The sequence below is a fragment of the Sceloporus occidentalis genome, unplaced genomic scaffold (genome assembly GCF_023333645.1).
Source record: "Sceloporus occidentalis isolate IW3139 unplaced genomic scaffold, rSceOcc1.0.p SCAF_3, whole genome shotgun sequence".
In the NCBI taxonomy this organism is placed as follows: Eukaryota; Metazoa; Chordata; class Lepidosauria; order Squamata; family Phrynosomatidae; genus Sceloporus; species Sceloporus occidentalis.
In genome coordinates, this window is record NW_028316983.1 from 55375716 (window position 1) to 55389380 (window position 13665).

The 13665-nt window shown below is 37.0% G+C and overlaps 1 protein-coding gene across 1 annotated transcript; it reads left to right on the forward strand.

Annotated features, from left to right (window-relative positions):
* Positions 1–4337: 4337 nt before the first annotated feature.
* Positions 4338–13352, forward strand: IL10 (interleukin 10). Its single transcript, XM_089518572.1, has 5 exons — positions 4338–4496; positions 5277–5339; positions 6496–6645; positions 10692–10757; positions 13252–13352. Exons 1-5 carry the CDS (start codon positions 4338–4340, stop codon positions 13342–13344), a joined length of 531 nt encoding a protein of 176 aa, XP_089374698.1. The 3' UTR covers positions 13345–13352.
* Positions 13353–13665: the final 313 nt, after the last annotated feature.

Consider the following 13665-nt stretch of genomic DNA (forward strand, 5'->3'; position numbering starts at 1 on the left):
AATCTAGCAGTTCCAAAGCATGTAAAAGTATCCCAAAAAATCCAAAAAATAAAAACAACCAATGATAGTACTACTTCCCAGGATCAGTTGGGGCTCAGGGCAGGAAGTGAAGAGTCCAAAGACTCAGGCTAGCTCAAAGTGTGGAATTAACTAGTTGAGTTATAGGTTTCTAGTATTCCCCTCTAATTTAATAGATTACTCAATTAATACTGGATTTTTTAAAAAAAAAAATACATTACTGAAAATACTTGTTCTTTAGGATGGCTACCTCTTCCATTGTCACATTCAGTAAAATGGGAAGGCCTGCTGCCTCAGCAGAAGAAATAACAGAGTTGGAGGAAATATTCATTGCTGTTCCACCATTGGATTGGTGGAACAGAAAAAATGCAATGGAAACAAAGAAAAAAGTAAATCTTGGAACAAAATGGGGATGGGGGTGTGATTTGTTTGCTTAGTAGGAAACCCAGGCCCTCAGGCAGGCAGGATGTTTTCAGAATGTCAGGCTTGAAAGCCCCAACCATGGTGGACCTACATGGGGAAAGAATGTTTTCAGTCTTCCAAGGGGGATTGTGAATCCTTTCAGTAACTTCTCTTCCTCTATCGATTACATTCTGGACTGGATTTTATTGTATACTATGGCATAATACATAATCTTATACAGATTGTAAATCTGATATATTTATAAATCTTGTACATCTTATTTGCTCAGATAATGCTATCCATTTGGACAATTAACACTTCCTCATCCCACCCCATAGCCTTCTTTCTTGGGTTCTCCCTCTTACCCCCCCTCCCCCCCAGTTCTTCATTCTATTTTTACCCACTTCCTTTTAATGATACAATTAAGATAGGGTGGATATTATTATTATTATTATTATTATTATTATTATTATTATTCCATCTCTCGTATAAGATCGAGGCGGCATTACAGCAATAAAAACCATTCAATAGAATAAAATAAATCTCATTTCTCCTCCCTTGTTAAAATAAATATAGAAAAGAATTGGCCATTCTATATACCTTAAAGTTGAAGATATCAGAGATTGGATCTGGGATCACTAGCTCCTACATGCAAAACATGTGCTCAATTATTTGATCTTGTAGAACACACTTCTTGTTTGTGAGTGGGGAGGCAGAAAGAATGATCCAGTCTTGGTTCATTAAACAATCTCTATCACTATCAACATGTAGCTCTGTGTGTGGCAGATCAGCATCCTTTAAAATAAAATAAACCCTTTCTTTAACAAACAAGGCATTTGAAGAGTGAATGAAATGTGGAAAGAAATTAGAGATTCAGATGAGTGACAAGCTGTAGGATGAGACCCCTTGCTTTAGAATAGCTTTTTCCGATTAACAGTTCCCAGATGTGTTGGACTCCAACCATTTGCAGGCAACAATCCTGTAATGAGCTTTGTACACCATGGGGTGGGGAGAGTGACTTTAGAGAGTGACTTTAGGAAGGACCAAAAGGAAAAAAAAGACTTAAGAAGATGCCAACAGTGACAACCTCCATACTGTAAATCTCATGGCTGGGGACCAAGACTGACTTTTCCACTGATGTACTAATCAATGATAATTAATTTAATGATTAAATTATTTGTAATTATAATAGTAAATCAATTTGCCAAATTCTGAAGATTAGCATTATCAGATTAATTTTTAAATCTAATTTCTAAACTCTGTGTAGGCAAGGCTGGCATTTTAGGCATACCCATTTTAGGCATACTTTTACAAGCAATCTTTTGCCTTGGATGCAGACTGATCCTGCAAGACAATGCTGCCACCCCCTCAAATGTCCACTCATTAAGTCAGGCAAAACCCAGGCATACATTGGGTTATTATTTTATACCTTATATATTTTATGCCATAAGACTACATGGTCAAGATTGAATTTAGTACCAGGTAATTCCCAGAATAAGACACATTTACAACCAGATTAAAGGAATGGTTTATTAAGGGATGGGGAGAAGTGACAGGGATACATAATATAAATATAACAAAGTACAGTGTGCTTGCACTATAAGCAGGCACCCCATACACAGCTTCCTGCTTACGTGGAAGCTGCGTGACAAGAGAATGAATGGTGTGTGCACCCGTGGTGCACGCATTCTCCCGCGCCATGAGCATGAGCCCCATTAAATCGAATGGGACTTGAGCTTATGTGTTATTTGGCTTATACGGGAGGGGGGGGTCCGGAATGGATGCCTCGTGTAAGCCAAGGGACCACTGTATTTGCTAAACTAATTGTACACACCAAAGTGACCTTATGGCACATGATCCAGGAACTGAGCATACAGAGCTCAATATTCCAAGCTGTAAGAAAAAGCACAGAACAGCTGTCACAAATATGGCATTATAAGGACCAAAACTTAGTTTTTAATGATAATCTGTAACAAACATGATGGACCCAATTGGCTAATCAGAGGGCCTAAAACCCAGAGCCTTCTAGCTCCTTTGCATACATGCTAATTTACAAGGATACCCTTGAGTGGGAAAGTCTTTTATGACTTTGACTAAGTGTAAAACCCAAAGGTTGTGACAAGGCAATCACTGTAGATGACTTCTATAATAGTGGGGCCAGCACTAGGAAGATCTTGTCTTCAATCCACTGACCTGATTGATCTTACAAATGGACCTACAAAAAGAGCCTGGAATGCTGACCTCAAAATATAAGTAGGTCCACAGAGACGAATGCCATCTTAAATTAACTTGCTTGCAAAGCATTTAGGTCTCTGAATGCACTGGAAAGCAATGCACTTTATAGAATGTCATTGTGCCACTTGTTTCAGTTCCATAGTCCTTCTTAACGTCTGAGTGCCTGCATTTCATATCAGCTGAAGTTTCTGAATAATAATTACCACATATAGCTCATTATAATAATTTAGTGTGGGATATAACAATGTAATTTGATAAAACTGTTGCAGTGTTAGACATACATACATTTAAATAAAATGTACTAAAATTGTACTGTTTTAAAAGATCTTTTGTAATCTGCCTTGGGTCCAATTTGGAATAAACAATCCAACAAACAAAGTGGGCCTTCCACATGAGGTAAGGTTAAAGATGCAGGAAGCCAGTCAATATGGAAAACCCACAAATAAGAAACTACTAATTTTTTTTGCTCGAGAAAACACCTTTCTAGGAATCTGTAGGTACTCTGGCACAACTCTATGGTAAACATCTGTTGAAGGTTGACCATAGAATTGCACTGGAAGACCTACAAATGCCTAGAGAAGTGTTTTCTCTAATAAACTCTAGGTTCTCCAGTGTGACTCTATGGGCAACATTCAGCAGTCACTCTGGAGGACCAAGACATTCCCATAAATAACATATTAAACAAATCCGTGAATAAACAAAACCGCAAAAGTCAAAGCCAAACATGTGGAGGGATGACTGTTTAAAAAGAGCCAAAATAATGTGCCTCCAATAAAAAAAAGCTTTATGAAGCAGCATGGAACCAAACAATGCAGTGTTTAGAAACAAAAAGTGTATTTCTCTGTAAAACAAATACACTTTAAACTGAAAAAAATAATAGGTATGATTCAAATAAATAAAATATTGTATTATTATCAGCAGCAACAATAGTAGTTTGTTATGTGCTATCAAACTAGTTTTGACTTAGGATAACTCCGTAAATGAGGGATCTCCAAGAGCCCTTCTAATTAACAATCCCATTCATATCTTAGTGGTAGTAAAACTGATAAAAGATATATTGAGCTAAAACTGTTTACCTACGTAGTTTAAATGTTGATCTAGGCATATTTAATTGATTTACAATTGATCTATGCCTATGTAAATCTATACAGATAAAGAATTATTGGCATTTACATGTATTGAGAGATTCTGTGCTGTTGGAGGGAAAGTCTTGTGTTTTTTAGAAACTACATTAAAAAAATCTGAAACTGATTTGCCTACCAGTAATAATGGCTTCATAAGAAAATTAGGGTTTTTTCATATTCAAAATTGATTACTCTCTGGAAATTATGGGCTTTGACCTAAAGGATCCGAGACTAAGGAAAGGCATTTTATTGTGTTTCCAACCTTGTGTTCCACTTCTTACCACATTCAAATGGACAAGAAGTGAATTAAGTAAGGGGAGGAGCAGTCAAAGTAATTCTACTTCTATCAGCAATTTTTAAGAATAAAGTCAATTCACATAAATCTAATGGGAAATTTGGGGTTTGGAAAATTCAGCAGCAGTACCGCCAGGAAATGAGGAAGGAAACTGATACTGCATTTGGTATAAATTCAGGGCCAATCAAGGTGATGGGCAGATCTGCCTTTCTTGCTTCTTGCAACATCAAGTGAGACCACAAAGGAACTCACTGAGGGAAGACATGAAATCAAGTGTAGTATTTATGCTGCTGTCCCTGGTGCTCATTCTGAAGAATGCACATTCCCAGCCTGCGGAGAACAATTGTAAATATTTTGCAAAGAACCTACCTCTCAGGCTCCGAGAGCTAAGGGTCACATTTAATAAGGTTAAAGATTATTTTGTGAGTATGACAGCCTTTTCTTCTTGTTGTGTTGTTTCTATTTAAGATTCAGAAAAAAATGAAAGTAGAAATTGATTTGCTTCTTTGCACAGTTGTTTAGAGTGCAGCTAACTGTGTACAAGGGTTATCTTTACGCCCAGTTTAATGAGTGAGAGATGGAGGACCTTCTGATAAGTTGTGCCCTTGGTTTTAAATGCTCTCAAATGAAATGTAATGGTTTCTCTTTGTTACAATTAACAACAAAGCAGGCTGCTGTCATGGTGAATCTTTGGTTTGCGGTGAAGCAAGGAGCTTGCTACACAAAACATTTTGGAGAAGACTAGACTAATACTTACATTTATTTATGTTATAGCAAATGTTCACACTTAGTCAAGTCGATTTGTGAATAGCTGGAACTTGTTATCCATTTTCTGACATGCATGACTAACGACTGACATATATATGAAGTGACTGCCACATAAATGGCTGCATTTCTGTGGTTTACCCCAAAAAAATACCTGTATCTGAATTATGCGCATTTCAACATAAAAGCAAATTTACAAAGTTCACTGTAAAGCATTCACGTGTGATTAGATACTTGGCAACACTGTAAGTGAGAGCTATTATCTATCAGTGGATGCAGTGGAGAAGTCCTTTAGATAAGTGGTTGTCTCAACCTGAGATTTCAGTAGAAGAAAACAATACCAGAGTGCTCTATCCTCTGTTTTGAGAAGTGAAACCATTCTTTGCCAAGTGAAAAATTGTGATCAAACTTTGCTGTCTTGTCTCATGTTCTCACAGCAAGCCCAAGATGATGAGCTAGACATCATGCTCTTAAAAGAGGATTTACTGGAAGATTTCAAGGTGAGATTTCAATTTCCTTCAGTGCATTACTTGGAAATAACACTATGTTGATTTCTGGGGTCATGAAAAACATGTGGAGGAGCAGAAACTGTAAGGTCATTTTTTTTTTTACAAATCAAATGACTGACAGAAAAGACCTGCTTATTTATGTGAATCTATCTATGTAAGTAAGTTAAGACAATCACAAGGCGTTATTCTTAAATACATTTGCACTATATTTATTTATTTGTTTACATTTCAAAGTATATTCAAATATCCAAAGGTTATGATAACTCTTGGTATTCTTGACTCCAAACCTTCCTTTCTCTCTTATTTATTGAACATGTAAAATAATTTGTAATGGTACTAGGTGGACAACAGTCAGGACTGATGTATAATAATTAGGTTAAGAAACTAATTTATAAAAGGAAAAAATGCCCTATGGCTGCTTGATAAAGATTGAATAACATGTAGGAAAAGCATTTGATCTTAAAAGCACTGGCATACCATAGAGTTTAATTCATCTGAGACATAGTGTGGTCTAAGAACCAAAACTCCTTATTTTTACTTTTTAAAATTTACTTTCAGATGAATACCTAGTAGCGTGGTTACTTATTTCAGACTTAGACAAGCTTGTAATTGAATAACAATAAAACTTTATTTGAAAGAATGTTTTAAACAAGGTTTCACTTATTCAGTTGTTATATTATATGCACTTTTCTTTGTTATAATTTGTTACACCACTCTCTATCTAAAGTTCACCAGTTACTCTCACTTAGGACTCACACCGTCATGAACGTTGGTTATCTCCCCAAACTTCTTGCTACACTAGCCACCAGGCTAACTATATCCCACAGGATATAAAAGTCCATTATTTCATGTGCATTGCATAGCATAGTCATAATAATGAAGACACAGTACTAAAAAAATAAAAAGAGAAGTAAATAATCTTCTACAGAGCCACAAGAAGACTTAACTGCATCCCTTCCCAAGTCTGCAAGCAGTGTGTGTGGAGTGAGGGGAGATATCACATAGTACAAGGCAAATGAAGTGTTTATGGCCACAGGATGTTCATATTAACTTCATAATCCATGGAGCAAGGTCAAAAGAAGCAGCTTATTTTCAAATGCTCTTCTTGATTTCTTACCATTACAACTGTGTTTTCCTCTACCTTTAGGGATATTTGGGCTGCCAATCAGTGGGAGAAATGATTCAGTTTTACCTAGAAGATGTGTTGCCAAAAGTGAGCACAAGTAATACAATTGACCAACAAGTTGGCTTTCTTGGAGATATGCTGCTGGATCTGAGACAGACAGTCAAGAGATGTGTAAGTATTTGGGTATCTTTTCCAAGGCCCCCACAGCTGTCTTGACATGGTAGCTCATAAATCCCAGAGTAAAATAGCCATATCCAGTCTGTGTTGCTTACAGGAGCTTTATAGCACAACCCCAACTATCCACAGATAAGAAGCTATGGCATCCAACAATGGCGAAATGCTAGAAACAAACAAAAAAAAAATGGAGAAATATTATACAAAATTATTGCTTCATAAAATGAACCATCTACTATAGTACTAGATGCTCTCAGAAAATGGGAAGGAGCAGTATGGTGTTTAAGCCAGGTTCTTGCAGTAGGCAGAGCTTTATTGCTTGGCATCTGGTCACCATGCTCTGCTTTCAGACTTAGTCCATTGGATAATTTCCACTTATAGTATGGAAATCAAAGGTAATGCTGTGCAGTTGTTCACACAGAAGTATCACATTGCTAGGTAACGCAGTTAAGATTTTTAAAGTGTAGGAGTGGAAATGGATTACTTTCCCTCATGCAGCCATGTCGAATCTGCATGCATTCTAGGCCACACTCACAGATCACTACTTGAGAACCATGTTAATTCAAATGTTGTATGAAGACAGAATGAATCAATTATATGTCTGAATTATCTCCTATTTAAGCAAAAGATAAAGGTATGCCATTTTTGAAATCTCTAAAAAGTACTAGATATTAGTTACACATTTTGATGTTGATCTTCACACCATTAAGGACCAGAATATGCATTGGGAAGAATTAAGCCTGGTGTTGTTGTTGTTTTTTTAATTGTATGTGTAACAACAGTTCCAGTACAGAGCATACAGTATATACATAATTCTTGATCGCAACTCAGAGTCTGGAAAAATTAACTTTGGACTATAATTCCCAGATCAGCCTACATACTGTGAAGGCAGCAGATTCTCTTTGATCTTGGAAGCTAAGCAGGGCAAGCTCTAGTTAGTACTTAGATGGGAGATTGCCAAAGAATACCTGGTGAACTCTCAGTATTCCTTGCCTAAGAGAACCTTATGAGATTCATGGGGTTGCCATAAGTCAACAGGCAACTTGTAAGGAGATATAAATGTATAATTCCCAGAATCCCCCCACTCAATATGGTCACTGTATTCAGTAAGTGACAGAATGATATATTTTCAAGTATAAAATTGTCTAGGTTACAATTGTGTCTTTAATAAGCAGATGCGTAAATCAGAAATATATAGTGTTCAGATGAAGGCTACAGAGAGCAAAGATGGAAATCACTACTGTTTTATCATTGAGCACACAGATAAAATTAACTACTATAATATGTTACAGTAAGTACTGAATTGTCCTCTAATATGTCTTATGCAAAATCCTTACCTGATAGCAGCTGCTTCTGTAGACTGTGGGGCAAAAAAACACACTACAGCTGTCAGAACTGTTCAGTCCCACATCCCAACATTGCTTTGCTGTGGTATCTTCCTCACTATGTCATCTGGTCACCGTATGACTCAGAGACCATGCATGCAAGGCCATCAAGAAAACCTCTCTCTTTAGCAGACTAGCAGGAAATATTTTTTTTTTCTAACCTCTTATGTAGGACTAAGGGATATTCAGCCACTTCATTCAAGCAAAATGGATCTTTGTCAGGGAGGAAACAGTAAAGAAGGACATTTACACTGGAAGCAAAGCAGAAGTCCTTCCTCAACATATGCACTCACACTCCTCTGTTGACCACAGTGGTGCTGAGATCAGTATAAAGAAATAGACACTGAATCTGAAGAAACTGAAATGTACTCAGACAAACAAGAGTTAGAAATGAGTGGAAGAAAGCAAGATATATCAGTGTAGTGTTATGGTTTAAACGAGGAATCAGGACTTCTTTTGTTTCAGATCTGTTCTCTACCATGAAACAGTCAGGCACACTTAAGGTAGATGTCTTTTTACTGAGGTTTAGCCTTTTATGTGCAATATGAAGAAAGGACTGTCTGATCCTTTGTGGAACTCCTTGGTCATGAAGCGTGAGCTGAGAGGCTCTTCTCTGTTCCTATCTGTAGCCATCTGACTGTGACAGTGATGACTGATAAGAGCTCTTTCTGTATCTATAACTCCTTGCCAGATGAGGTCAGCTTAGCTTCCTCTTTGGTAGCTTTTGGCCTCTTAGTTGGTTTGCAGTCCATCAATTTATTGAGTTAATGGAGACTGCTGATCTGTGTATCATAGTTTTGCATGTTTTAGCTGCTCTCCCTTTATCTTTTCATTTTCTGTATTGATACTTTCATTGCATTATGTCTTTTAAATCTATCATGAGTTTCCTCTAGCATTTAACAAAGGGAAAGGTAGAATATACATGAATTTTAATAAGCAAACAATGCCCCATCATACTAAGCAAATAAAAGATTTATTGATTCAGGTTGAGTCTCCCTTATCCAAAATGCTTGAGACCAGAAGTGTTTTGGATTTTGAATGAAATTTCATCCACAATAGTTTTTTTTAAAAATGTGCATGAAACAAAGTTGGTGTATACTGAACCTCCAGAAAGCAAAGTTGTCACTGTTTCTGTGGACCGTTTTGGATTTTGGAATATTTTGGATTTTGGAATTCTGAATAAGGAAACTCAACCTGTATAATAAATCAGAAGCGTTTTGAAACAAATGGTGACTGTATAGTGGAGGCTGGTGTTCCAGCAGTAAAATGTATTTAATGAACACTGATATTGCATTTCTGTGAAAAGAGTTTAAGGGTCTAACAGGCAAATTCCAGAATTTCACCAAATTACAATGTGCTGCAATTTACAATTACGGCTACACTTATAATGATGCTATAGCTACAGTTGAGAGCTAAGATCAATAGAGGAAAGAACAGTGTTTCTGTACTTTTAAAAGCCTTATAAAAGAAATTTTAGAAGGTACAACTTGTTTATGCAGCTGAGCTTGTTGAAAATACTTTATTTACAAAGCTACTGTGAAAATGAAATTATTAAAATTACAGGAGCATTTTCCTCCTTTTCTGCACTTTTACCATCAGGGCCAGCAATTCTAAAGTCCAAAAGTTCCCATTCCAAAGATAGGCAGAAAGAATAGAAAAAGAATTATTTGTGTAAAAAAGCACACAAACAGTACAAAGATATATATTAAGATTGTAATGTAAATGATAGAATAGGATGAAGTAGCAGGTAACCATCATTTCAGTAGTAAGTCAGTGCTAGTAGTAACCATGTCAACCAGTGAAGTGTAAGAGCTTGAGCGCTGGACCATGACTCTGGAGATCAGGGCTTGATTCCCCAACTTGGCCATGGAAACACACTGGGTGACCTTGGGAAAGTCATGCACTCTCAGCCCCAGAAAACCCTGAGGGTTGCCATAAGTCAGAAATGACTTGAAGGCAGAGAACAACCACAAAGTAGGTAAACACATTTCATGGATTGCAAAAATATACTTCATATTCCCAAGGAATGGAATTATATAATCATAAAATTGGAAGGGTTCTCATAAACCACCAGGTCCAACTCCTGCTAGAACATCTCCAATAGGCAGCAATCCAGCAGCCCACATATATACCTCTCTAGGTCACTGATTCTATGGAGCCCCGATGGCGCAGTGGTTAAATGCCTGTACTGCAGCCACAACATTGTGTATTTGATCCCAGAGGACTCCAGGCTGACTCAGCCTTCCATCTTTTTGTAAGTTGGTAAAATGAGTACCCAACTTATTGAGGTAAATTGGCTTACACATTGTAAACTCCTTAGAGAGTGCTTAGTTCACTATGAAGTGATATAGAAATGTAAATGCTATTAAATTGCCAAACCATTCTTACCTTCAAAAAGTTCTTTCTGATGTTCAATCGAAATCTATCCTTGTGTGACTTAAAACGGTTACGTTTAGTTCTACCTGCTAGGACCGCAAAGAACAAACCTGCACCCTCTTCTCTGTGATAGCCCATTAGCCCATGTCACCTGCATGCCCAGAGGTTGTTTTTGTTGATGGACCTCTCTTACCAATTGAGGTGATGGACATGAAAGGTTTTAGGGCTCAGCAAATTAACCCCCAAAAGCCACTAAATTCTTATTTTTGTGTTTCTCTGCAGCACAGATACTTCATATGTGAAAAGAAGAGCAAGACAATAAAGAACATCAAAGACACCTATGAAAAGGTAGGTTCCTGCCTCACATTGCTAAACATTCTTCATGAGCCTATGGAACACAAAAAAACAATCTTGGTACTGTCCTTACAAGGCTTTCCCTAGTATGTGGAAGAGCCCAAACAGGCTATGCATCTGAGTCATGCTTCGTCTTGCAATTTATCCATATTAGGAGTGTAATTCTTTGCTAATTTTATTGGCAAAAGAAACAACAAATAATTTTAGCAATTTTCTTTCTTCTTTGAAAAAAGCATCCAAAAACTGCAATTTTCAAAGAATATTCACAGTTGGAACTTCACTAAATTTGCCTATTCAGGAAACAGCATTTTCTATCTGGAAATATTATTTTCTCTGTTTAATGCCCAGAAAATACTGTTTTCAGCACAAAGTACCATGTGCAACTTTTGAGCAGAATAAGTTCCAAACTACAAAAATTATCCTGCATTCAGGAGTCTCATCATCAAAATCTCCTGAAACGTTTTTAAATCGTTTTTTAAAAAAGACGGGAATATTCTTTCCATTTTTAATCCACACTAAGGAACAAAGCAGGAACCTCATTTGCAGACTGCTCACACATCCCAACTGATTGAGATCCTCCTATAGTACTGAATCTTTCAGAAGATCTCACTTGCAAGATTAAAATTAACTAATAAAACCTGTGAAGAGTGGAAAAGAGTAGGTGAGAGCTACATTTCCATGCTACTACTGAATGAAGGTCAAGAAGGTTTACCAAATGCAGAGCTTGCAATACAGCACCGCATTTACACAGAGCCTTTCAGCCACCAGCCAGGAAATGCAGTGTTTACCCCATGCTGGTTGCCACCAGTTACAACAAACACACATACAAACATTTGTGTACGTCATGACATTTCTCAGTTCTTTCAGCCAAAATGAAAAAGTTTCTAAAATGAGTATTCAGTTTTAAAAGACCCTTTCATTTTATGTACCATACAAGTCCATATATATGGTTTCTAGACTTTTGGAAATGATAGCTTTTAGAAAACAGATCTTAGTACCCACACATGTATTCTGGACTATATATCCTATTAAACCCAAACACTACAGACAATGGTGAAGACTTATGGGAACTATAGAAATTGGTCAAATGTGGATTATGGAACATGTAATCTAAAAGATCGGCAAAACACAAGTTTAGTTGTACAACGTATCTTTCTTTCTTTTGCTAATCCAATCCATCTTCATGCAGATGTTCAATCCAAACATACATGTTAAGATTTAGTTCCTACTATGTTAAGACTTCAGGGGGGAAAGTGTCCTGACGGGCCCCAGATCCAGAGTGTCTCCCACTTGCCTGTGTTGCATACTGATTCAGTCATGTCTAAAAAGAGAACCCATGTGGGTTGCTCACTTGATATTGTTCACAGGTGGGCAAATTGTGATTGGTGTTTTTATCCCTACAGCAGATCAAACCACCAGTTTAGGGTTGAAAACAAAACTGGGGGTGATTTTTAGTTTATATTTCTAAATATAACTGATTTGTTTCTTTTTGCTTTTGGAATGCTGGGATAGGAGTGGTTTAAAATGTCATTGAGTAGCTATTCGTCTTTTGAGTGTTGGCATCTTTTACACCCAAAAAGCCTGAAACTGTGGGGTATTGTGGGGTGCAAGCATAGTGTAGAGACAAAGAGGCCCTGGGGATGAGTATGGTACATGGGGCACACTTTATGCAGTAGCTCTTCCTGCACCAGCAATGTGTGCTAAATATTCCACATGATAACATTCAGAAATATTTTTTAAAAAAAAAATCAGTGATTTTCTCATCTTGATTGCCCATTTGAATTCTTTGTACAGACTTAGATGGTTTTGTGTTGTTTCATTCTTTGGAAGAAACCACACAAACTTTTGAAGTAGAATACAAATGCTGAACAGTATTCAGTCTATTATTAATATTGGCCAGAATTCTACATGCACTACGTACTTAGTTTATGTCATTATATTAATTGCATTGCTAAGCAGCGTCTCCTGGTCTGAGCTGCCTAAGCTACTTTTCCAGACACCCGACATGGGGAAAGAAGCAGGGGTCCATTCTGCTGGTGTTAAGGGCATGGATAGATGACATTTTCTTCCCTATCCCACCAGCAAGTAAGGCTGCTACAGGAATGTTTGTTTGTTCAGTTGTTTGTTCAGTTTATGCCCTGCCTTTCTCTTTATGCAAGATTCAAGTGCAAGAGGTGATTCTCATTGTCATAGCCTTGCTCAGTGCTGGGAGGGACATGGTAATATTATTTGTCCATTCCCCAATCACCAGCAGAATTGATCCCCTTCTCACTGCACGGTAAAGTAGGTCTCAGAGGTAATTATGATCATGACAATAGCACCACAATTGTGACTCTGTAGAAACCATGAATATGCATCCACTGCAGAGGCATGACTCCAGATTATGTAACAGTAAATATGATTCTGAATTCCGGCCATTATATTGTTGTTTTGTTGTTGTCATTGTTATTTCAGCATGAAAGTAATCTTGCTTTCTTTTCCTTCTCAGTTACAAGATAAAGGCATCTACAAAGCAATAGGAGAATTTGACACCTTCATTAACTACATTGAAGAATACCTTATGATGAAGATGAGAAAATGAAATTACAAGTGGTGGAATCTTTTTCCAATGGGAACACTGTTATGCATATCCTTATGCAGCTCCAAGATGGAAAATGGTGCAAAACATGTTACAATCAATAGCAATGTATTTATTAACTCAGATACCTCAGTTTTTATCCATGTGTTACATTTTTTACACTTTTTCAAAATGGAAAACCTGATACATAATGTACTGATGTTTTTGCACAGAGCATTATTTTCCTCTTATTTGAAGGTTCCAATCATTGTATTTTTCCAGGAAATTCTTTTTAGAAGGTAATAAGCCATGGTTTTGAAGCATACCTGTATGATGGTCAAATAA

Coding starts and splice junctions, on each gene's coding strand:
- IL10 (XM_089518572.1), top strand. CDS start 4,338: ATGAAATCAAGTGTAGTATTTATGCTGCTGTCCCTGGTGCTCATTCTG. Junction 6,646..10,691: donor GACAGACAGTCAAGAGATGT/GTAAGTATTTGG, acceptor GTTTCTCTGCAG/CACAGATACTTCATATGTGA. Junction 10,758..13,251: donor TCAAAGACACCTATGAAAAG/GTAGGTTCCTGC, acceptor TTTCCTTCTCAG/TTACAAGATAAAGGCATCTA.